Raw genomic sequence first — 24,411 nt, forward strand, 5'->3', positions numbered from 1 at the left:
GTGTGGGGGCCCAGTGGCTAAATCCTTGCCTTGCTTACCCAGAATCCCATTTGGGCAGCAGTTTGTTGTCACAACTGCTCCACTTCCCATTCAGTGCCCTGATGGTGGCCTGGGAAAATAGCCAAGGATGGTCCACAGCCTTGGGACCCTGCACCGATGTGGGAGACCTGGAGGAGGCTCGAGGTTCCTGGCACCTGGTTTCAGATCAGCTCAGCTCTATCTTTTGTCCCCATTTTGGGAGTGAACCAGCACTCTCCTCTCTCTAAGTCATCCTTCCCAAGAAAAATAGATAAAACTTTTTAAGTTAAAAATAATAACTCACAGCCCATGGAGGATAGCCTCTGGGTATAGTATACGGCACCTGGGGTGATGAACAGGTCCAAGTCCCAGCTGTTCCACTTCTGATACAGCTCCCTGCTAAAGGCCTGGGAAGAGACAGAGGGCGGCCAAAGTGCTTGAGCCTCTACCGCCATGTCAGAGAGGAGGAAGTAGCTGAAGCTCCTGGCTTCTGCCTTTGGCCTGTCCCAGCCACAGCTGTTGGAGCCATGTGGGGAATAAAATGGCAAATCGAAAATCTGTCCAATAAGTGTATTCATCTGAAAGACAGTGGTACGGAGGTGGGGAGAGAGAGAGACTAAGACATCCATCTTCTGGTTCCCTTCCCAAATGGTCCCCAACATCCCAGACCATGCCAGGCTGACGCCTTGAGCCAAGAACTCCATTTAAACGCCAGCATGTGCAGCTGGGACCCAAGCACTTGAGACGAGATCTACTGATTTCCAAGTGGTGGGTCGGAAAAAGGGCAGCCAGGAATCAAATCAGTGCTCTGATGTGGGTTGCCAACCGAGGCCGAAGTAGGTGCTTCACATTGCCAGCCCCAAATTTCTGGGTGCACTCAGCTCCCAGCACTCCCCCCCCCCCCACCCCCACAAGGCTGCAGAACTGTGAGATTTTCAGCTTCTATTACACCTTCAATGACAGTCACTGTAGTGCCAGGTGCTTCTGAATTGCACCCGCGGGCTTGGGCGGTGGGGGCAGGCTCACCTGAACCTGGGTGTGTGCACCTGAACCTGGGTGTGCGCACCTGAACCTGGGTGTGCGCACCTGAACCTGGGTGTGCTCACCTGAAACTGAGTGTGCTCACCTGAACCTGGGTGTGCGCACCTGAACCTGGGTGTGCTCACCTGAAACTGAGTGTGCTCACCTGAACCTGGGTGTGCGCACCTGAACCTGGGTGTGCGCACCTGAGCTCAAACAGGACCGACCCATAGTATAGTCTCCCCTGCAATAGGTTCCCCCCAGCAGCAGCGGTGGAGGCCACGGTTCCAGAGAGGCTAGGGTTCCACAGGGTATCAACGCCCCCGCGTGGGTGGATCTGCACTGGGACAGCGTTATGGATCCTGGCAAGGTCAGGGGGGAAGTCCTGAGGGTGCTGGTTGTGGGAGAGGCTGATATCAGCGGGTGGGTGTCTGTGAAGATCCGCAGCAGGGGCTGTAAGTGGGTGCTGAGAGCTGCAGCAGAGGGGTCTCACAGTGGAGTGGGTTTGGGTGGGGGTCCACGGTCCTGACAAAGAGCTTAAGTTCAGGGAAGCCTCTGTGGGGGAGTCGTGTACAGTTTCTCCTGGGAGACGAGATGGCTGGGGTCTTGGTCCTGGGAGAAGGTGTGGGGGACCTGGGTCTTGCCAGGCAGGTGGACAAGGCATCTCTGGTCCTGGCAGGGGTCTGGGTGTGTGTCCAGGTACCAGAGATGGTGCCATATGGTCAGACTGCAGGTGTGTGTGTAAGGTCTGCAATTCGGGAACGGTCCCAGCGGGGGTGCGGTCCACGGCCCAGGCCGGGTCTGCACTCAGGGCGGAGGGCCAGGCGGGGCAGTGGGCAGGGGCGCCGCGGACCGTGGCGGGCTTCTGCAGGCCGTGGCTGGGGTCGCGCGGGCGCGGGGGCGGGCCGGGGGCGGCGCGTCGGGCCTTCCGGTGGCGCAGCGCCAAGTCCTGCTAGCAGGCGGGCGGGTGGCGCGGAAGCGGCGGGGTCGGGGCCGCCATGTCGCTGTTGTCCGTGGCGCTGGCCGCCCTGCGGGTCTACGCGGCGGGAGCAGCGGTGATCTTGGCGCAGCTGCTGCGTCGCTGCTGCGGGGGCTTCCCGGAGCCAGGTCAGCCGGTGGCGGGAGTGCGGCGCGGGGAGCAGTGTGGGGTTTTTAAACGCGGCAGCTGGGCGCCGGGCCCGGGCGCGCTGGGTTCTCCCAGAAACTCGCGGGGCGGGGTGGGCGGGCCGGCGCCTGGAGGCGGGGCCGGGTGGGCGCGGGCTGCGCCCCAAGGGGCGGGGGTCGCTGGAGCAGGCGGGCCGGCGGAGCTTCGGGTGTGCCTGCTCCCCTATGGGTCCCGGCCAAGCCCCGCGCCCTGACCCGGGGACACTACCACCTGCCGTGGGCCGGGGTCTCACGCCAAGACTCCCGCGTGTCCCACAGGGCGATGGCTTTAGTGTCCTGGGCCCACGTGCTCCGCGCCCCTAGACTCACTGCGCCATCCTGGAAGATGGCCCTTCCCCCGGGGGGGGGGGCAGGGTGTGTGTCCAGCAATGGGGAGAGAGGGTGTTCTCCATGGCAGGTCACTTCCGGCCGGGGGTGTGTTTTCAGGAAACTGGTGGGAAACTCGATCAACTTGTGAGACGTGGACATGAAATTGGTGGTGTGGGCAGCGGGTTTCCACTCTGACCAAGTCCTTGCGGGGGTGGGTGTGGGGGTTGGAGGGGTCGACTTTCCGCACGTGACGCATTTGCGAGCTCCATATACACAGTTGATTCCCCTAAGCGAAGGTATCAGGGGAGGAGGGAAATGAGATTTTTTTTTTACTCTCAAGTCTGGTAGCTGCGTTGTGCAAACTCCATGGAAGTTGTCTCTGAAAGTTCAGTTTCTCCAGTGTTGGATTCGCTGCACGCCAAAATGTTAGATTCGCCGACCACCAAGGAAACAATAACTCAGCCGAATATATGAAAAGAATTTAGATGGCCTTTATTCCAGAACCACGGTCATGGGCGTCCCTTCCCCATGCAGCAAAAAGGACAGCCGTGAAGGAGTGAGCTGCAGAGGAAGGAGAGCGTGGAAGAGACGGGGAAGGGGCTTTGTGAACTCTCCTAGACATGGAAGCCAAGGTGGGGGTGGGGGATCGCCTCGGCCCTTATTTGGTGGGGGGAAATGAGTCTGTGCCCCTCATTGGTGCAACTCTGGTGGTCTCACTGCCTGAGGGACCCTCCGGAATTCTGCTGCCACCCTTTCTGGTCTGGTTGGAGGCAAACTCCGCCCTTCTCTGGTTACCATAGTAGCCACCATCTGGGTGCAAAAGAAGTTGGAAATCTGGTCTAGGGAAGACTCTTCCACAGGGCTCGTGAATGGATCTGCGTGCCCCCTAATTTTTTTGCACCCAAACTAAACCTACCTTGTAACTGTTTCCCACCAGCTCTTTAAACCACTCTGTCTGCAGTGGCAGCTTCAGGAAAACAGCCCCACGCGCCCCTCTGGAAAGCTTTGTGGTGCTCAGGGCAGTGATCCCTCCAGGGAGGTGGTTTGTTTTGGAGGCAAACCCATTGGATGTGTGTCTCTTTATGCACCGTGGGTGCCTGAGCTCTGTGGACCACTGCTTGGTGGTTCCTTCCACGTATGGCTTAAAAAGTAAAAGCTAGAAAAACCAGCACCTGCTGACGCCATAGGTCGTAGGAGGCCCATGTCTATGATTCCTGGGATTGGAAAATTGCAATGTTGGATGTCAGAAGCTAATGACAAATGACTGGCGATGCCATAATTGGTGGCGGTGGACCAGCAAGCAAAGAGGTTGTGTGAGGGACAGTGTTTGACATGGCTCTTTTTCTTAAGACTATAACCCCGTGAGCAGATGGTGTGGTGTGTCTTCTGGTCAGATTGCACGAAAGCACAAGCATGCTTTTGGAAGTTTGTGGGAGGAAACAATGGAAGGAAAAGGCAAGTTAATTTTGATGTGAAAAATTGTGAAGAGATAAGCTCGTTTGAACGTAAACTCGTATACATGTGAGACCTGGAAATGGATATGGTGAAAAAATATCCTGGCCAGGAGCCAGGAACCTCTTCCGGGTCTCCCCTATGGGTGCAGGGTCCCAAGGCCTTGGGCCGTGCTCGACTGCTTTCCCAGGCCACAAGCAGGGAGCTGGATGGGAAGTGGGGCAGCCGGGACAGGAACCAGCACCCATGTGGGATGCCTGCGCCTGGAGGTGGAGGATGAGTCAGTTTAGCCAGTGTGCTGGCCATGACAATGAGTTTTTTTTTTTTTAAAAAAACCCCAGTCTTCTGCTTCATTCCATTTTTTAACCACAAGCCTGTCCTTTTGTTAAAGTGACTGATTTTTATTGATTTTCATTTTTATGTAATAGAGAGAATGTTCCATCTTGTGATTCAATCCTTAAAGACCTGCTACATCCAGGGCTGTTCCAGGCCATAACAAGAGCCTGGAACTGTCTCCACATCTCCCGCATGTGTGTGGGTGGCAGGGGCCCAAGTCTTTGAGTCCTCCTCTGCTACCTCCCAGGTGCACAATGGCAGGGAGCAGAATCAGAAGCAACGTTGAGACTCAAGCCCAGACCCTTGGGATCTAGGAAGTGGGAATCACAGTCCGGGTCTCACTCACTGTGCCAAACACCTACCCTGTCTATGATGTTTCCGTGGAAAAGTGCTATTATCCAAAACTTCATAATGTTTGGGATAAGCCATGGTTTAGGGTTTGAGCTCAGCCCCTTTTGGTGACCACCGAGTTGAAGGGAGCTGGGCTCTCCACACTGCGTCTTCTTTCTTCTGTGTTGTAATCCATTGTTTTGCTCAAAATCCTGTGGCTCACTGCACAGATGCAGAATTGGACCACACAGGACCTTGTGTGACACCTGAGAGGACACTGGGACTGCCCCTTTGGAATGTCCGGAGGAGAACTGCTTTGCAGTGACACCCGGGGCTCTGTGCTGTGCAGATGGAAATGCTTCAGGAAACAGGGCCGCCTCCAGTCAGTGATGGTTAATGATGGGTTAGGAAACTTTGTTCTAGGGGATGACAACTCTTTCTGCCCAAATAATCATAGTGGTGATAATGCTGTTTGAATGTAAATCCATCTTCCAGGAACTGACAACTAACACCGTACTGATAATTGATTATTCCACCTCTGCTGACATAATCACGACGGACACAATTAATGGCAGTAATCATACTAGACTATAGAGAACCTTGTTCCAGATGCCAGAACCTCTTTCAGGGAACGTATATGATGGTGGTGGTGGTGATGATGCAGGGAGTGGTGACAGTGGTAACGGTGATGATGTCATATGAGGTGAGAGTAATATTGGTTGTGGTGGCGTCTGATGGGGTGATGGTAGCGTGGGTGATGCCAATAGCGATGATCATGGTGACAGGGTAAGCTTTCATAGGACTGATGGTCACCATCACCCCTTCATGGGGATCCCATGGTGATGCTGATGCTGATGGTGGTGGTGACAGTAAGATAGGAAGGTCTCAGGGTGCTAAACCATGTCATTCGGGTAGCACTTAAAAGGCCGTATGCTTGGTCCTAAAGTCCCAGTTGGTGTATGGGGTTCTGTCTTCTGAGCGTAGTGAAATCATGGCACCAGAGAGAACGCTAGAGTGTCTCAAAGGGATTAGAGCCTTTGTCCCACCTCTGGGAAGCCAGTTCACCGGGATCCAGGAGCGCTCGAGAACCTGGTCCATGGTGGCATCTCCCTAAAAAGCAACCTCTGGGGGGCCTTGGCTGGCAGAAAGCCCGCATGCCGCCGTGATGCAGTGATCTGTGAGGAAGTCTTGGTCTATGGCAATGTGGACATCACCTAACACCTTTTATCCTCTCACCTTCACTGTGGGAGTTTCCTTGGAGGTTGGTTCACCCTCTAAATGCCCACTTCAGCCAGAACTGGGCCATTCCAAAGCTGGGAGCTAGGAGCCTCTTCCAGGTTTCCCATGTGAGTGCAAGGTTTCATGGATTTGAGCCATGTTCCCCTGCTTCCTCAGTTACATCAGCAGGAAACTGGATTGGATATGGAGCAGCTGGGACTTGAACTGGCGCCCTTGTGGGGTGCTAGCACCACCAGCAGAGGCTTAGCCTGTCATACCACAACGCTGGTCCCCAAGATGCCAGAGTTGGAAGTGAGGGTGTTATTAGCCTGTGTTTCCTGCAGAGACCCCAGGATAGGTTCCTGTATCCTAGGTTCCTTCTGCTGATGACATCTGGTGCACACTATTCCTGCTAAAGGTCTCATTCTCCTTGGCTTCAGATCCCATCCTTCATTGCATTTTCAAAGAACTTGTTCCTGAATGACGTACAGCTCCCAGAAATCTGGTAGGAATGATAATGGCCATCAGTGAAATAAGTTGTGGTAGGCCGTGAACAAACAAAACCCAATAATCAGAAAGTGGGAATGGTGAGAATCAAGATGGTGGGATAGGGTGAGGGCACCTTTAAACGGACAGAAAGTGGGAATGTGTGTTACTGAATGTTGGGAATCGAAAGCCTGTCAATGTCACTGCAAGTTTTAAAAGTTTTTTTTTTTTATTGCAAGGTCAGATACACAGAGAGGAGGAGAGATAGAGAGGAAGCTCTTCCGTGGCCAGAGCTGAGCCAATCCGAAGCCAGGAGCCTCTTCCTGGACTCCACATGGGTGCAGGGTCCCAAAGCCTTGGGCTGTCCTTGACTGCTTTCCCGGGCCGCAAGCAGGGAGCTGGATGGGCAGCAGGGCCACCGGGATTAGAACTGGCGCCCATATGGGATCTCGACGCATGCAAGGTGAGGACTTTAGCTGCTGAGCTACCACGCCAGGCCCATGTCACTGCAATTTTTAGAATGCCCAGCTGGCCCTGCGGCTTCTCGGTCCCAGTCCAACATGGTAGCTTAGAGTTCTGGAACATTTGAGCCATCAAGCTGCAGCAGGAACCGTAGGCAGACCGCCCTCTGGGCCATTCACATCTCTGTAACCAAAATGCTGATAATGTCACACAAGGCCATGTGGCGATGCCACATGCCGATGGGCATGGCAGAGGTGCCACTGTGCCCTTGGTTGGGACCACATTTAGGGAAAGTGCGTGCACTGGCAAAGCCACAGTTCTTCCCACGTGTCCACAGCTCACACGTGCGCATGTGTGAAACCTGCAACGTGCAATGCTTGAGGCAGGTGTGCCTTTAAACGTGCTTTTTGCATGCCACATTGGTGCCTCTTAGCCAAATGTGCAGCCTCTGTAGCCACGCCCAGGGCTGCTTTTGCTCCATGGATGTGCTGAATTTGTCAAAAGCAGCAGTGGCACTGGGTGCAGCTTCTTGCTCTCGCCAGCTCTGAGAGTGAGCCACAGTGATGGTGAGGGGTCCCCCGGGATGCTCTGAGGTGCAAGCAGTCTCCCCTGAAGCGGGACCGGCCCGGCTCTCCCACAGTTTCCCACATGTGCCTTGGTGCCTTCTCACACTGTGTTTATCTCGCTGCTTCCTAGCAGGTGGTCACCAATGAAGGGATTGTGGTCCAGGCGGCAGGCCCTGGCCAAAGGCGCCATGGAGAGCAAAGCTCCGGAAGGTTCCCAGGCGGACCTGAAGCTGGTGGCCCATCCCCGCGCCAAGAGCAAGGTGTGGAAATACTTTGGCTTTGACGCTGACGCCGATGGATGCATCTTGCAGTGGAAGAAGATTTCCTGTCGGATCTGCATGGCCCAGATCGCCTACTCGGGCAACACCTCCAATCTCTCCTACCACCTGGAGAAGAACCACCCCGAGGAGTTCTGTGAGTTGGTCAAGAGTAACACGGAACAGATGCGGGGGGCCTTTGCCACGGCCTTCTCCAAGCTCAAGCCAGACTCGTCCTCCCAGCAGCCACTCCCTCAGGACGGGCCCACGGCCAGCCTGGCCAGATACAGCCACGACAGCCCCAAGCAGCAGGAGCTGACGGCGGCCGTGGCCCGGCTCATCTCTGAGGGGCTCTACCCGGCCTCCATCGTGGACGAACCCAGCTTCCAGCTGCTCCTGCACACGGCCGACCCCAGGTACCAGCTGCCCAGCCGGAAGTACTTCACCACCCAGGCCCTGCCTGAGAGGTACAGTGCCATCCGGGAGGTCATCCTGGAGGAGGTGGCACGGGTGTCGTGGTGTGGCATCTGTGCAGATATGTGGCACAGCCCTAGCCAGAGTCGCACCTACGTCACCCTGGCGGTGCACTTCCTCCCCGTCAGCACCCCTCCAAGCTCCCTGTCGGTGAGGTCCTGGTGCTTAAAGACGTTCGAGATACCCCCAGAGGATGCAGCTGAAGCCATGACGAGGTCATTGTATGAAGCCTTTATTGAGTGGGGTCTTAGCAACAAGCTTTCGGGGGCCGCCACGGATCGTGGCCAGGATATCACGCAGGCCTGTGCGTTGCTGGACATCCCCGTGCATGTGCCGTGCCTGGGCCACGCCTTCCACGTGGCCATCCAGGCGGCCCTGCAGCTGCCCCGGCTGTCGGCACTGCTGGAGCGGTGCCGCAAGCTGTTGGACTACTTTGAGAAGGTGCCCGCCGCCGTGGGCATGCTGGTGGCCAAGCAGAAGCAGCTGGGCATGGCGGCTCAGCACCTGCTGGTCAGCGACCGTGTGGGTGGCTGGGGCCGCACGCTGGCCATGCTGCAGCGCCTGCTGGAGCAGCAGTTGGCCATCACGGGCGTGCTCGGGGAAGACAGCTGCTACCACCACCTGATGCTGGAGCCTGCCGAGTGGGCCACCCTGGAGGGGCTGGCTGAGTTGCTGCGGCCCTTTCAGCAAGTGGGTGCCACGCTGGCTGCCTCCCAGGTCCCCGCCATCAGCATGCTCAAGCCGCTGCTGCATATGCTGCAGAGCTCCACGCTGCGTGTCCAGGAGACGGACCTGAAGGAGTTGGGCATGGCCAAGGAGGTCATTGCCCAGGAGCTGGCCTGCGCGTACCAGGAGGTGCCCGAGGTGGACCAGTTCCTCAACGTGGCCAGCTTCCTGGACCCGCGCTACAAGCACCTGCCATTCCTGTCTGCCCCCGAGAGACAAGGCGTGGAGCTGCGCGTGGCACAGGAGCTCAGGGCGCTGCTGGACTCGGCCCACAATGTGGACTTGAGGCCACCACAGGGGGAGGAGGAAGAGGAGCCCCCGGGGAAGAAGAAGCCCCCCACACCGCCGCCACCGCCACCCCCCAGCCTCATGGTCCACAGCATGCTTGCTGAGATCTTCCACCCTGCAGGCGGCGAGGATGAGGAGCAGGAGTGGGAGGCCCACGTGCTGGAGGAGCTGAGCAACTTCAAGGCGCAGAAGCCCCTGGCGCTCAGTGGAGACCCCCTGCGCTGGTGGTCCGAGCGCCTCCTGCTCTTCCCTGTTCTGCACCGCGTGGTGCAGAAGTACTGGTGTGTGCCCGCCACGCGCATGCCCCCCGCGCGCCTCTTTGGCCCTGCGGCACAGCACACGGTGAGCACCAAGAGGAACTGGCTGACCCCCATGCACGTGGACCGCCAGGTGTTCCTCTATGAGAACGCACGCAGTGCCCAGGCTGGAGTTGAGGAGGACCAGGAAGACGAGGAAGCAGAGGGGAGAGTGGGCCAGGAGCATGTGTGGCAGCCGGCGGACATGGTGGACAGCGACTTCGGGGGTGGCACTGCTGGACAGTGGTGACTCACTGGGCCCTGGGGGTGACCCCCGAGGCCACCCACGGGGTTGGCAGCAGAGACAGGCAGAAGGAGGAACACCCCCTCCTCAAGACTCGGGTCTCCCCCTTGGGGGGGAAATAAAAGTTGTAGGTGCGATGTCTTTGGCTGTGTTGCTGGCAACCAATCGTCGTGTCTCCTGAGTTGAATTCCCCACCCCTGGGTCCCTCTGACTGGATGAGAGAGGTGCCAGTGTTCGGCTGGATCCCCGCCTTTTTCTGACCCCCTGCTCTTTCTGCTGCCTCTCCTTGGAGGAGGGAGGAGACAGGCTGGGATGAGAACTTCACCTTCTTTCCTGCCCCTGGCCACCTGACTGGATGAGAGGGATGCCTGTCTCCCTGACAACCCCACCTTCTTCCCTGCGTGTCCTGGGCTCTCCAGGGATGAGTGAGGCGCCATTCTGTGCTCTTAGCCCTGCCTTCTTCCCCGCCCCTCACCACCTCTGACTGGATTAGGGGTGGCAGTGTGTGAGAAGTATCCCACCTCCTTGCACCTCCCTCAGTCACTCAGAAGCACCCGGGGTTGGGCGGGAAATAGGTTCTCAGCCTTCAAAGGGGCAGCGTCCGTCCTAAGCTCCTGTTTTTTGGATCCCTTTGGTGCCCACCAGGTCTACTTTCCTCAAACTCGCACATTTTAGGGGGTAGGGCAGTGTTTGAAAATGAGCCTTTTCATTCTGCCTTTGTGCGGCTCCTCACTACGGAGAGGGTGTGTTTTGGGGTCTGATGAGGGGCCTGGTTCCCAACTCAGTCACAAGGGAGGCAGCTTATTGACATCAAAGTAGTTAACCTTGTGTTTTGTTTTTGTTTTGTTTCCCTTTTTAGTTGGGGTGGGGAGAGGAAGCATTGTCATCGTGACAGTTTTAGGAGAAGAAAGAATTTTGCAAGGTGAAGAATAATTTCCGGATTTCTCTGAAGAGGGCCTTTGATGTGGCTGCCGTGTCCCATATTGCAGTGTTGCGCTTCGGGTCCTCATCCCAGCTTCCTGTTTAAGCCCTTGGGAAGCCACAGGGGCTGATGGCTTAAGCCCTTGGGTCCCTGTCTCCCACAGGGGAGACCAGGGTGGGGTTCTCAGGCCCTAGCTTCAGGCTGGCCCAGTACCAACTGTTGCGGGAGTTTGGGGAGTGAACTAGCAGATGGGATATTCTGTATTTTTGTCTCCTAAGTGATTAAATGATTTAAAAAAGAAAAGGAAGATGAAGAAATTGAATTTGGGTCTGGTTTGAGAAGCCAGAGAAAACAATGAACTATATCTGCCCCCTCTGAGGTTCAGTGGGCCGGATTTCAGACCCGCCCGCCAGGCGCATGTTTGAGTGTGTGGGGAGGTGTGTTTGCCTTTTGATCACATTTTCCAGTCCTCGGTCACAGCTGGTTTTCTCTCTCTTGGGCACAACTGTCTCATTCCAAGTCCTTTCCAGGCCAGCAGGAAAAGGGGCAAAAGAAACACCTCTGGTGCTATGTGTGTACTGGGGAGGAGGGAGAGGATTGAGACGTACGTGGTCGAGGGGCTCGTGGCAGCCAGGAGATGGAGTATGTTTGGGATATGCTGAACTCACATTTGTGCTCAAGAATGATGTGTGCAACACAGCGTATTCCCATGCATTTTCTTGAAACGGAGACTGGGAAACGGGACTTGGGCTGTCACTGGCTGCTTTCCCAAGTGCGTTATCAGGGCCCTGGATCAGAAGTGTGGCAGCTAGGACTCCAACCAGTGCCCGTAGGGGACGTTGGCCTCACAGGCCATGGCTTCACCTGCTGTGCTGCAGTGTCAGGCCTGATGTTAATCTCTCTGTCCCTGTCCTGTCAGTTCGTTTGCATGGCCAGGGCATACGGCACCCTGATGATTGTATGACTGAATTGTTACCCCTGTGCCGGCGGTGACAAGATGCTTCACACGAGGGTTTTGCCACTGACCCCATGTCGAGACATCCCTTCCAGTCTCCTACTGTGACCAAGGTTGGAGTCCCAACAGGGTCCTAGGGCATCTGCCGGAAGCCTTGGGCTCAGTCCTTGTTACCCCAGGAAAAAGTCCTCGTCAGATTACATTCACAGGCTGAGGCTGGGAAAGACACACGTGCCGAGGTAGATGCACCTGCCCAGCGCATACACATGTGGACCTGCCCAGGTACACACACCTGCCCAGGTAGGCTTGTCTACCTAGGTGGGCGCACATGTGGACCTACCCAGGTACACACACCTGCCCAGGTAGGCTTGTCTACCTAGGTGGGCGCACATGTGGACCTGCCCAGGTACACACAACTGTACAGATAAACGCACCTGGATAAAAATTTAAAGGGCTTTTAAAAAGACCAATCAGTAAGCAGGTGCTTAATACCAACCCTTGCAAATCACCTTGGGGGTGAGTGAAATAATATTGGTGCAAGTAGTGAATGACTTCCACCGACACTTTGCAGACAGCACACGCATTCATGTGTCTGTTTCCCGGTAGATGCTATTGGGCAAAAAGTTGAGCGTTCCTCGTGTCTGTGAGTGTAGTGCTTGTATAGCATCTACATAATCCACCGCCTGTCCCTGTGTTGTGGTGTTCAACCTGTGTTTTCCCTCATTTTTCAGTTTTCCCTCAGCAGCCCGACCGTGTGGCTATCGTGACCGGAGGTACTGAAGGCATCGGCTATGCCACGGCAAAGCAGCTGGCGCGTCTGGGCATGCACGTCATCATAGGTGAGGAGTCGGATGCTTGGCTGCATTGTAGATGTCAGATCGCATGCTTGGTTGTCCATTCACATGGGAAAGAAGACAGAAAGCCTGTTTATATATGCCTTTTTACTTCTCAAATGTCTGCAATAGCAAGAGCTGTGGCAGACCTGAAGACCAAGCATGCGAGCTGGTTCTCCCTCTCGGGGACATCTACCCAACGGCTTGAACCGTCATCTCATCTGCATGACGTTCCGTTTCTGGTGAGCAGGGAGAATATCCGCAGATATAGCCCTCCCTGTCCCCTGGGAGACAAAGAGGAAACACTCCCCCATTCTCACACTCCTTGAGCTTTCCTTCCTGCAGAGACTGTGAGTCCCATGTTCATCTTTTGCTATGGGTTGATACTTTTGTAAAGATTTATTTTATTTGTTTATTGCAAAGTCAGATATACAGAGAGGAGGAGAGACAGAGAGGAAGATCTTCCGTCTAGTAATTCACTTCCCAAGTGACCGGAATGGCCGGTATTGCGCCGACCCGAAGCCAGGAGCCAGGAGCCTGGTGCAGGGTCCCAAGGCTTTGGGCTGTCCTTGACTGCTTTCCCAGGCCACAAGCAGGGAGCTGGATGGGAAGTGGGGCTGCCAGGATTAGAACCGGAGCCCATATGGAATCCTGGCACATTTAAGGTGAGGACTTTAGCTGCTAGACCACCACACAGGACCTGGGTTGATACCTTTAACCTTGCAAGCCAAATGCAGTCATTCCTGGACACCAGTCTTCTGTGCTTGACTTTGAGGATATTTGCACACATCCCAGAGAGTCGCAACAGTCATTTTGTTTTTATTTAGTCTGATAGTTGGGCTCCATGTCGTGGGATGAAAAGTGATTGTTGGACAGTGAGTACGGTTTTGCATTAAATGCAGAATCAGAAACTAGTGTATTCAACTTGGAATTTCTTTTTCTTAATGTTATCCGTATTTAAGGGATCATCAATAACTTGCCGATGCATTTTGTTTATAACTTGGGTCTGACTCAGCAACTTCTATATTGCTAGGAATCCACCAGCGATTCATTTTTAGCTTATGTTCCGTTACCTTCTGATTGTTTCCCATTTTTCTTTTGTTGGCAGCTCATTCTTCTTCCATCTTGCTGTTATTTAAGCTGGAGGCCAGGGATCAGTAAACTTGGTAGGTCATGAGCTAGATCAGTATTTCCACAGTTTCTCTGCTGCTGATGAAGTGTCTTCTTCCTGTGGGAAAATCAGTTAGAGACAGTACTTAAAAGGAGGTGTGTGGCTAAGTTCTGACAGAGTTTCTTGGACAATAACAACTTGTATGCCCTATTGGACTTCACTCTCTTATTGCTTTTTAGGAAGTGAAATTACTTTACTTCTTTCACGTTTCAAGTCTTGCCGGGATGGTTCTGTCCATGGGACCAGAACCAGTGAATTCCTAGCTATCTCCATTGCCATTTGCCACCGCTGTGCTGAGGCGGGCTTTGGGTGTAGTGGTTAAGACCTTGCTTGAGACACTTACATCCCATGTGGAGTGCCTGGGTTAGAGTCCTGAATTAACTTCCGGTTCCAGCTTTGTGCCTATTCTGGGAGGCACCAGGGGACGGCCCAAGTACTTGAGCTCCTGCCACCCACGTGGGAGACCTAGATGGAGTTCCTGGCTCCTGGCTTTAGCGTTGCACACCCCACCATGTTGGCGTTATTTGGGTCTGCAAAGCAGAGTGTGGGGGCTTTCTCTGCCTTTCCAATACCCAGAGAAATCTCTGAACACCTAGTGGCAGCTGCCTGAATTGGCCTCTGTTCCATCCATCTGTTGGATCAGCCTGAGTGGCTCTGACCTTGCTGGTAATCATATATTTTTCTTTCTCCTCTTAGCTGGGAACAATGATAGCAAGGCCCGGGACGTTGTCCGAAGGATTCAAGAAGCAACCTTGAACGACAAAGGTAGTGGTGATGGGGCTATGGCTGACATTGTGGTTATCACGGAGGGTCTCGGTTCTTCCCAAGAACACTGGCTGGGGATGAGGTGCAAGGACGAAAAATGCCATGGGCTGATTGGCATTGGGAAGAGCTTTCTGTGTGTGCTTCCTGTAGTTTTGGAGACTGTCAGACGCCTTGGCGGAACAAGAAGTGAGAGCATAACAGGAAATGACATCACAAATGCTGGGATAGGATCATGCAACTTTGTCATTTTGTGGGGTAGGCACTGGGATTGCATCCGTCGCCAGCTGTGCAACTTCACCTGTCTTGATTCCTTGGGCTCAAGCCAGCTGTTATGTCCACATTGGGATTTCTCTGGAGTTCAGATTAACCCAGCAGGAATAAGCTTGACCTCAGTCCTTTCAGTCTGCTTCCAGGACAAATTGCATGTCATTTGGCTTGTGCAGTTTGAGGAAGAAATGCCTATTCCTGTACATAATTTGAGATTCCAAAATACTCCTTTGAGTACCTTTGCTTTCTGTCGTAAACATGTCAGGTGTTGCACATGGGTTAGAGAAAGGTGTTTGCATATACACATTTTCTAGGAGATGGTTAAGCCACTTCCCCTGGCTGTCACCACCTGCCACATTCTTGTTGTTGAGTGTGTGTGTGTGTGTGTGTGTGTGTGCGCACGCACATGTGTGCATGTCCATGGTGTGTATGGTAAGTGCCTGCAGCCAACTTGTGAATTCACACATGATGTGATTAACCATCATCCTGCTGTTGTTTGGGCTCCTTGGTGCCTTTCAATCAGCATCTCCGCAGTCCCACACACCCAGTCCCTGGTAACCACCATCTACTACTCTGTGCTGCTGTGATGTTAGCATTTTAGATTCCACTTAGGAATAAATTTAAGCGATGGCTGTCTTTCTGTGTCTGGATTATTTTACGTGCCATCATAGGTCAGGAAGTCACGTAGTTGCAGTTTACTGAGCCAGAAATGAGTTCACTCCCCGGTCAGTGCGTGCACAGTCCTGTCCCATAACCTTTGCCTTGCTACACACACAAAGAATTTTTTGACTATTTGACTATTTGACTCTGGGGGCAGACTGGGCTGTGAAATCCACCCTGTTCCCGCACTGCCCATCTCAGGCCTGCTGCTCTGTCTCTGCTCCTGGTCAAATCAAACAGACCAGCAGGATGTGCAGTTCTTTGTCTGGGTTCACCTCCTGAGCTCCCAGTGAACACCCCTTCCCACCTTGTTGCTGGTAGATTTCCGGCTGCTGGTGGAGTTCAGATCATGGCTTGCTGAATTCCCCTGGGGTATTGGTCACTGCCACACCACAGCATTGTGTCCACTGCTTTCCCGTGCCTGTCAGTCTCCAGGTGCCCCTCTGCTGTCGTTCTGTCCTCTCCTGTGTCCTGGAGTGTGCCCTCTCTGCTTCACACTGGCTAATGTTTCTCCATCTTTTCATACGTGTCCTTACCCTATTCTGCCATCTTCATTCCTCTGGTGGCTCACTGTTTGTTACAAATGCTGGGCTGAGTAGTTAGAAGCATCAGTTGGAGATGGGGTTCTGGCACAGTGGATTCAGCTTCTCACATCAATGGTGGATGCACATATTGGCACCAGTTTGAGTCCCAACTGTTCCACTTCTGATGCAGCTCCCTGACAATGCACCTGTTAAAACGGTGGAAGATGGACTGCATGCTTGGGCCCCTGTGCGGAGGTGGGAGATGTGGAAGAAGTTCCTGCTTCCTGGTTTCAGACTGGTCCAGCTCTGCCCATTGTGCTCATTTGAGGAGTGAACCAGTTGATGTGAGAGCTCCCTCTCTCTCTGCTAGCTAGCTAGAATGAGTCTTGTGTAATGGGGAAAAAAAACCCAAAAATCTACAGACACAGAGCCCACCCTCTTGATTTATAGTCTGTTGACTACACCTGAGTTATGGCCTCTGTGCACCTAAGAGTAGGGGCACAAGCCAGGGTGGGGCTCATCAGCAGTCACTTTAAGGGGCATCCACATAATTGTGCCTGTCTTGTCTTTTGCAATGGCACATCTGTAGTGGATTCAACATTGGCCTGTTTGGAAATCATGTCCGTTGCCTCAGCAACCCGACGTTTTTCCTTCTTTCCCCAGTGGAGTTTTTGTACTGCGACCTGGCGTCCATGAACTCCATCCGGCAGTTTGTGCACAACTTCAAAGCCAAGGAGATCCCTCTGCATGTCCTGGTCAACAACGGTAAGTTCTTGTGAATTCACCACAAGCCGGGGGTGAGCTTTGACGCAGACATCACCTGTCAATTTCGTATGAGTCAAGTGTCTCAGCAATATAGCATCCTCTGAAATGTCTGCACCAGGATCTCTGTTCCTGCGTAACCAGTGCTTCAGGTCATGGATGCATTTGGTTTCTCTCACAAGCAATCTCTGTGCTTGGATTCACTTTGAAATCATGTTGATGTGGTAATACATTTTGTGTAGTCAGCAGTTGGTCTAGAGTTTTCTCAGCTCAGCGGATAGCGTGGACATCTGTCTCACCCTGCGCCTACAGACCAACCCCTCCAACCAAAGTTACCTCCCTTGGGGAATGTGTTCGATGCCACTTGAGTCACCTACACCCCTTACCTCAGTGCCTGTGTTGGAGTCTTGGCTTGTTTACTCCTGATCCCAGCTTCTGGGGAACAGGCACCCTGGGAGGCAGTAGTGGTAGCTTCACTACCTGGGTCCCTGCCAGCCACCTGGGGTCTAGGAGAGCATCCTTGGCTCCTGGCTTTGGGCCTTGCCCAGCACCAGCTATTCTGGGAGTTTGGGCAGTGAACCAGCCTCCTGGGCATCTGGGGGAGTGAACCAACAGATGGATATCTCTGTCTTGCATATATAATACCACAAATATCTTCCAGGAAGGAGGCATTCGACTGAGGCTGTCTCTCAGGCCCAAATATCATTTCAGCTCCTGTGAAAAATGCTGTCCTTCCCGCTCCTTTCTTTTCATCCCAGTGTGGTTTCTCTTTTTCCCTAATGTCAATGGAATTGCGAGGTAGACAAGATTGACATACATGCTTCTACAAAGTCCAGTTTTTTCATTGTAAATTCTCATGGCATGCTTGAAAAACCAAGATGGGGACTCTAAAACCCTACTTTGTGTATTCTTGAAATCATGCATGTATGCTTATATGTGCGCTAACACGGCTATTATGTGTGTCTCTGTTTGCATGTCCTCAGTGTGGGAGGTGGCATCACCGGTCACTAATGCTGGTGCCTCTGGATGATAAGAAAGACTTAAAATTTGGTGCAAGTCCATGTTGAATTTACAAATGTACGTCTTTCCAGTTTCTCATCATGATAATACATGACATACGTATCTATGCAGAAGTATGAGGGCGCTTCTGAAAGCTCACGGAGGGATTCCATTCAGTTTATGTTGCTACAAAATGTTGGTCAAATCCATGCACAGATTTTTTTTTTTTTTTTTTTGCTCCCAATCCTGTCCATCTTCCACGAGTTTTCTGGAGAACACCGGTTGGTAATTTCCTACTGGGATAATCTCACCGGTCCCTCTGGATCAGTGCTCAGCATGAGGTGGCCGTGCGGTGTGGAACAGCTAGCCCTCCTTTGAAATGCTAGGAAATGCATCCAGCAATGTGAGCCCGTGGCTGGATGGGATGCAGAGAAATGAACATTGTAGATTGGACTTCTCTGGGAATTTCCCACCTCTTGACCCCTTCGCAGCCCCATTCCCAAAAGATGCAAACAGAAGTCTATATGCTACAAATACCCCCTTGTGCTTGGCGTGCCTCATGCTTTCATTCTCCATCTTTCAAAACCTCGGATCTGTGGAGGTCAGAATGTCTGATGTTATTTTCTCATGCCCTTTGCCTTCCACCTCTGAGAGCCCACTGAATTGCATCAATCTATTCGTGCAGTTCCTGCCCCTCACCCCACAACCTGGGTCCACCCAAGGAGAATTCCAGAGCCCAAGGCCAAATATGCTTTGTGCTTCTCTCAATCTCTCTCTGTCTCTGTCTCTCTGTCTCTGTCTGTCTCTCTCTCTCTCTCTGTCTGTCTCTCTCTCTCTCCCAGCCAACTTAAGTTTGCCATCTGTGTTCTTTTGCGAAAGTTCGCATTTCAGACATTAGGTATATTTGTGAATAGAACCAGGTTCCATCTTCCTATCTTGCTGGGCAAGGTCACGTGAGAGCCCTGTGATTTACCTTGGCAGAGAATCATTGATAGTAGACTCTCCAAACAGCCAGCCCAGTATTACTTCTGGTTCATTCTTGTGAGAACATGATTCATCTTTCTGAAAATGGATAGCGTTTCTGTAACTGCACAGGATTGGTGTTTTGTCCCCGTGATTTATCCTGCCACGACTGCAGTGTGCACATATATGTGATTTCTTTGTCATCTGTTGTTTTCTGTGTAAAACAAGACTGTTCATCTGGCCTACCTCTGAAGACTGTTGAAATGCGTGAGTCCATCTCCGCATGTGTCAGTGCATGGTGGTAACTGCCGCATATGTAGACGTTACAAAGTGAGACAGGGAGAGCTGGAAGAGAACTTGGTCTGCTAGTTCACACCCCCTGCAGGCCTACAGCAGGCCAAAGCTGGCAGCTGAGAAATCTCAGTTGAGGTCATCCATGTGGTTAGCAGGGACCTAGGGACTTGAGCTCTCATTGGCCACTTTGCCGAGTCTTCATTACTGGGAAGTGGAGTCAGGAGATGAGATGCCAGGACTCAAACCCAGGCCCTCCAGTGTAGAATGGGGGCATCTCAGGCACTGTCTTAACCACTGCGCCCAGCACCCACTGCCAAGGTGTCTGGAGCAGAACGCGAATTATGTGTAGGTGTCGACTCAGGTAACAGTGGTATGGTTGGATAAGTGAAGCTTTGATTGCATGGCACCTTGTTCAACTGCAGGAGGAGGAAAGGTATTCTGGAGAGAGTCTGCTGGTGGGCAGCTGATAGACATGCTAAGTGCTGACAGTGGCTCATGTGGTTGGGAAAGCCAGCTGGGGTGCCAGGTGACTAGCCCAACCCTGGCTCAGCAAATGGAAGAGATTTCTGTCTGTCTCTCTCTTTCCCCCTCCTCTACTCCCTCTCTCTACTTTTCATGAGATAAATCTGTTTTTCTTTAAACTGCAAAGACACAGGATTGGTTAATCAAATAGTTGCTTCAGCCTTTCTATCACAGATTCAATCAGTGTGACCCTTTGGAAGTAGTTGGGTTGCCCAGGGAGCTGGATTGAAACACAATAGACATGAATGAAGCTGCCATGATCATGGATCATTACCTCCATAGTGGCCTAACCTCCATCATACCCCAATCCCCACCCACCTCATCAGCCTCTTAAAGCCGGGGTCATTCAGTTTGGGCCATAACAAGTGATCAGAGCTTGCATCAACCCGAGCCCCCATTCTGGCCCTTTCCTTCCTAGTAAAACAATTGCTTTGATATTTGTGGTGTCTATCAGAAATGCAACAGGACCTCCAAAAGTTTACAGAAATGGGATAAGTTAATGTTGGTGCCATAAAATTTTGAGATCCGTGTGTTGTTTTCCTCACACAGCAAGTGTTCTGTGGACATTTTGAAAACCCCCTGGTATGTGTGCATTTCACAATTTTTTCCACCCCAACAAACCCGTCATTCCATTTTTTTCCCTTGACCTTTTTTGGAATCCCTTGTTCCTAATGGAATGTGAAGAACAGACAATGATAGTTCTGGCACAGCAGCGCAGTGGGTTAAGGCACCTGAGTCTAGGCTGCTCTGTTTCCAGTCCAGCTCCCTGATAAAGTGCCTGCAGACGATGTATGATAACCAAGGACCTGGAGCCCTGTCACCCACGTGGTGAGATCAGGACAGACTTCTTCCCTCCTGGCTACAGCTTGGCCCAGCACTGGCTGTGGACGTTACCTAGGGAGTGCAGCAATAGATGCAGTCTCTCTTCCTTTCCAATAACCAGTTTCTTTAAAAAAAAAATCAGCAAGAATCAGTGAAGGCATACCCACATATGGGAGCTCTGATGCTAATAAGGGGTCAGCATTGTTTTTGTAGAAATTGACAAGGGTCCAAATCACCTGTGCACAGCCTCCCACTGTACCCCAGCTCCCATTGGCTGTTACATCATAAGCCATGAGTTCACCATTCTCCACCCCTCCCTCTCTTTCATTTTCTTGGCAAACATGGTGTGTTTCCCAGCTGGCGTGATGATGGTCCCTCAGAGGACGACAGAAGATGGATTCGAAGAGCATTTTGGCCTCAACTACCTGGGGCACTTCCTCCTGACCAACCTCCTCCTGGACAGCCTCAGAGCATCTGGTTCTCCCAGCCACAGTGCCAGGGTGGTCACTGTGTCGTCGGCCACCCACTACGTCGGCCAGTTGCACATGGAAGACCTTCAGTTCCGGTAGGCTCGAGTGACCAGGCAGGCCCAGCCATGTCCTAGTAGCGCTCTGGCTGCGTCTCAGGAGGCACCAAGGTGTCCCCTGCCCTGGTGTCTGCTCACTACCCCTACGGGATGACCATGGTACCCAGGGCTCAAACCATGGCTACTGTTTTCCCAGACATGTGTGCCCTGTCCTTGGGCACCTGGGCTCTGTGGGGTGGCATTCATATATCTTTGGGGGTGACATGAGAAAGTCCAGTCAGACAAGAAATTGGCATTTCAGTACATTTCAGCAATCTCTCTTCCACGCTGTTGCAGATATAACCCAGTAAGTTCAGTTGTGTCATGCATGATATTCTACTCTGTCGATCTTGATCCAGTTAGTAAGTCTACCTAATCAATCAGTGTCTAGCAACAGAGGTCTATCTAATCAATAATTACACTCTAATCAATAGATTTGCATCTCATCAATACCTGGCTGTCTAATTAGCAAATTTTATCTGTTCAACAAATCTCTACTCCATTAATAGATGCCTGACTAACCCATGGATCACTACCTAATCAGGGATGTCCATCAAATCAGTACATTTCTATGTGACCAATAGTTGCCTATGTAATCAACAGCACCTTACCTGACAAATTGCTCCCTAATGGATGCATGTCTGTCAAATCCGTAGATTTTATCTGATCAAGAGTTCCCTAGCTAATCAATACATCTCTATGCAATCAGTAATTCCTTTGCACCTCTTGAGTGTGGTTGGAAGTGTCCCCCAAAAGTCCCAGTGTTGGACGCTGGATCTCCCAATCTGAGGTGTTTGAGGATGGATCTGAGGGAGGCCATTGGGATTGAATGAGGTGGTGTTGCCACCTCAATAACCAGGCCCTCCCCACGGACACTATGGCTGAACCCCTGGACTGTAGAAGCTGATGACATGACATTCCAAGTTGGGGATTCTTACAAATGCCCGAGGAAGATCTCCACCCCCGTAAGATGTGAGGAATGTGGGTGACTAAACTGTGAAATCAGCCCCTTGCGAGTGGAACAGACTCAAATAGGAATCAGAGAATCGGGTCCCAGAAAGGGAACTTTTAGTAGGGCGGAGAATAGCATTGAGATCCCCAACCTGCATGCCCAGACTCTGACTGCCCAACACATCCCACAGGTGAAACTATTATGAAGTTCTCTGCACAGCTGCTTAGAAGAAAAACAGGCAAACAGTTAAAGCCCTGTCAAGGAGCGAGAGGGTCTTGCAAAGGTGCATGAAAACTATGCATGAATTTCCATGTGGTTTGCATCCCACCCAAGCATCTCAACCCATGTTCCATGAGTTTTCCACTGCCCTGCTATGAAACTAGACAGTGCATGCATTTCTGCATTGGTGTAGTATATTTCCATGTTGAGAATTGACCACGGAGTGGGCCTGGCATGCTGGGCAAGGGAGAGGGTGGAGACAAAGATGGGTGAGCTGAGCCCAGCATGCTCTTGTCACAACATTCTCACCCTTGTCCCATGCAGCCGCTGCTACTCGCCTCATGGTGCCTATGCCCAGAGCAAGCTGGCCCTGGTCCTGTTCTCCTACTACCTACAGCACCAATTGTCTGCCGAAGGCAGTGCTGTGACAGCCAATGTGGTAGACCCTGGGGTGGTCGACACAGACCTGTACAGACACGTGTTCTGGGGCACGCGTGTAGTGAAGAAGCTGCTTGGCTGGCTCTTGTTCAAGGTAAACCACCTCGGGGTGCTGTGGACTCTTGATCGGTGTGTCAGGATGGAGTGGACCATTGATCAGTGTGGGCAGGGGTGGAAGTGGGGGTGGTCAGGTGCAACGACCTTGTCCTAGAATCACTTGTATGAAAATCCAGTTATTCCTGTTCTCCACATGGTACCCTGGGTGGCTACGTAGTAAGACTCGGGTATATCTTGCTGGGAGTGTGGGGGGCCTTGGGAGAACTTGTGTGTGAGGGGCCGCAGTTACCTGGAAAGATGCTAAGCTCCACCAAACCTTTACATTCCCAGGCACTCTTGTAAGATTTTCTGGTGAAAATCAGGTTTCAGCCCAGGAGAGGACAGGGTTTTCTGTGGCTACCAGATTCCCCTTGGTGTAGATGTGGCTGGCCATTGTGATTGGAAACTCAATTAGCCATGGATGGGAAACCTGTACTCCCATATTGAGTCTGTACAGAGCACGCACAAGTTGCTGTCCTTGTCGGCTTCCCTCAGCTGGGCCATGTAGAACGCCTCCCGTTGAGTGTTTGCATAGCATTAGGTATTGCATGCTGTGTGTGCATGGGTTAGCAGCAGGATGCATGTAAGTCCCGAGCAAACACTATCCTGTGTATGCCAGTATGTGCACACATATGTTGGCACATGTAACTGAGGGTGTAAGTGACTATGTACATGCTAGGGTAAGGGTGTGACAGCACACATGTGTGCCTCTCACCCCTGATCATGCCCACTCTGCCTCTCCACTGTGATACCATGTCACTTCTTTGATGGGTGATAATTAGCATGATGACAGTACATGTGAGAAGAATGAGTGAATCTCGGGTATATATTAATTAGCAAGTCTGTACCTCTGAATGAGTACCTGTGTATGTATATATATATATATATATATATATATATATATATGAGTAGTGCATGTTTTGTGGGCACACGTATTTGAGTGTGCATGTGAGTCCATGTGTGTGCATGTGTGTAGCAGGGGTATGAATTGTTACATGTGTATGCACTCAGCAATCAGCATATGTGTGCCCATCGAGTGTGTGTGTGTGTGAGCATGTGTGTAAGAGTGTGCATGCATTGTATCCGTGGGATGATGCATGTGAATTAGCTTTCTGCATGTGAACATTGGAGAAATATGCATCTGCATTGGCAGTGCATGTATGCGCAGGGGAGTTAGACCCCGTGTATGTGTGTTGGCAAGTATATGAGTGCCTTGTGTCCATGAGAGTTATCAAGTGTGTGTGTGGGTGTATGTGTGTAAACATTGGGTAACGTGCATCAGCCTATTAGTGCATACATGTGTGCGTATGTCAGTTAGCATGCCCTTGGAGCAGGTGACATCACCCTGAGCTTTCCTGAGTGCCCGCTCTGCCTCTGCTTCCTCCCCTGGGTTGTGTGGGAACTCGGGTTTGTCTGCTTGGATGGAAGCGTGTCTGCCCGCTGCGTGATGGGGGTCAGGAGGCAGGGAGGGGGCAGGTGTTTGCTGTCAGATTCCTGCCTGGCTCAGCCTGCTCTGCACCCATGGACAACGCACCTGTGCCGTGCTTGTTCTGTGTGACCCAGGACCACACGTGTGTGATCCCCACACGTCTTGTCTTCTGCTCTGCCACATGCAGTCACTTCAGCCTGCCTCTTTGTCCCCCACCCTCCCTCTCACACAGACCCCTGAGGAAGGAGCCTGGAGTTCTGTGCATGCTGCCGTGGCACCTGAGATGGAAGGCATTGGTGGCCATTACTTGTACAACGAGAAGGACACGAGGTCCTTGGCAGTCACATATGACCGAGAGCTGCAGCGCCAGCTGTGGGCCAGAAGCTGTGCCATGACCGGTCTCCGGGACACGAGTGATGACGTTATGTAGGCACAGCTCCGGTCCCTGGGAGGTCTGCATCGCAGGTGCGCATCCCGAATCTGCTACCTTCACGTTGGTTGGAATTGAGCCAGAAAGTCAGGGCCGCCTCCTCTGTTGTGCCTGAGCTTTCAGCCGTGACCTCGCAGTTGTCACACTGTCACGGGATTAAACACGCACACTCAAGAA

At 52.5% G+C, this 24,411-nt stretch overlaps 2 protein-coding genes across 4 annotated transcripts; both read left to right on the top strand.

Annotated features, from left to right (window-relative positions):
- The first annotated feature begins 2,004 nt into the window (after window positions 1-2,004).
- On the top strand, window positions 2,005-24,411 carry LOC121168466 (dehydrogenase/reductase SDR family member on chromosome X-like). Of its 2 annotated transcripts, XM_040998606.1 has the most exons (7): window positions 2,005-2,145; window positions 12,255-12,362; window positions 14,224-14,292; window positions 16,407-16,508; window positions 20,463-20,670; window positions 22,166-22,373; window positions 24,037-24,411. In XM_040998606.1, the coding sequence occupies exons 1-7, from the start codon at window positions 2,037-2,039 to the stop codon at window positions 24,232-24,234; spliced, it is 1,002 nt and encodes a 333-aa protein (XP_040854540.1). In that variant the 5' UTR covers window positions 2,005-2,036; the 3' UTR covers window positions 24,235-24,411. The 2 variants fall into 2 exon arrangements, with proteins under 2 accessions (XP_040854540.1, XP_040854549.1); XM_040998615.1 differs by lacking the exon at window positions 12,255-12,362.
- LOC121168456 (E3 SUMO-protein ligase ZBED1-like) lies at window positions 2,062-9,780 on the top strand. 2 transcript variants are annotated; one of them, XM_040998593.1, is made up of 2 exons: window positions 2,062-2,145; window positions 7,492-9,780. In XM_040998593.1, exon 2 carries the CDS (start codon window positions 7,505-7,507, stop codon window positions 9,650-9,652), a length of 2,148 nt encoding a protein of 715 aa, XP_040854527.1. In that variant the 5' UTR covers window positions 2,062-2,145; window positions 7,492-7,504; the 3' UTR covers window positions 9,653-9,780. The 2 variants fall into 2 exon arrangements, with proteins under 2 accessions (XP_040854527.1, XP_040854518.1); XM_040998584.1 differs by having other exon boundaries at window positions 2,064-2,145; window positions 7,495-9,780.

The sequence above is a fragment of the Ochotona curzoniae genome, unplaced genomic scaffold, assembly GCF_017591425.1.
Source record: "Ochotona curzoniae isolate NIBS_2020 unplaced genomic scaffold, NIBS_Ocur_1.0 contig_1274, whole genome shotgun sequence".
In the NCBI taxonomy this organism is placed as follows: Eukaryota; Metazoa; Chordata; class Mammalia; order Lagomorpha; family Ochotonidae; genus Ochotona; species Ochotona curzoniae.

Excerpts from the sequence above, each read along its gene's own strand:
- LOC121168466 (XM_040998606.1), top strand. The coding sequence starts at position 2,037 with ATGTCGCTGTTGTCCGTGGCGCTGGCCGCCCTGCGGGTCTACGCGGCG. Across the intron at positions 14,293-16,406 it reads AGCAACCTTGAACGACAAAG|TGGAGTTTTTGTACTGCGAC; the intron begins GTAGTGGTGATG and ends TTCTTTCCCCAG. Across the intron at positions 22,374-24,036 it reads TTGGCTGGCTCTTGTTCAAG|ACCCCTGAGGAAGGAGCCTG; the intron begins GTAAACCACCTC and ends CCTCTCACACAG.
- LOC121168456 (XM_040998593.1), top strand. The coding sequence starts at position 7,505 with ATGAAGGGATTGTGGTCCAGGCGGCAGGCCCTGGCCAAAGGCGCCATG.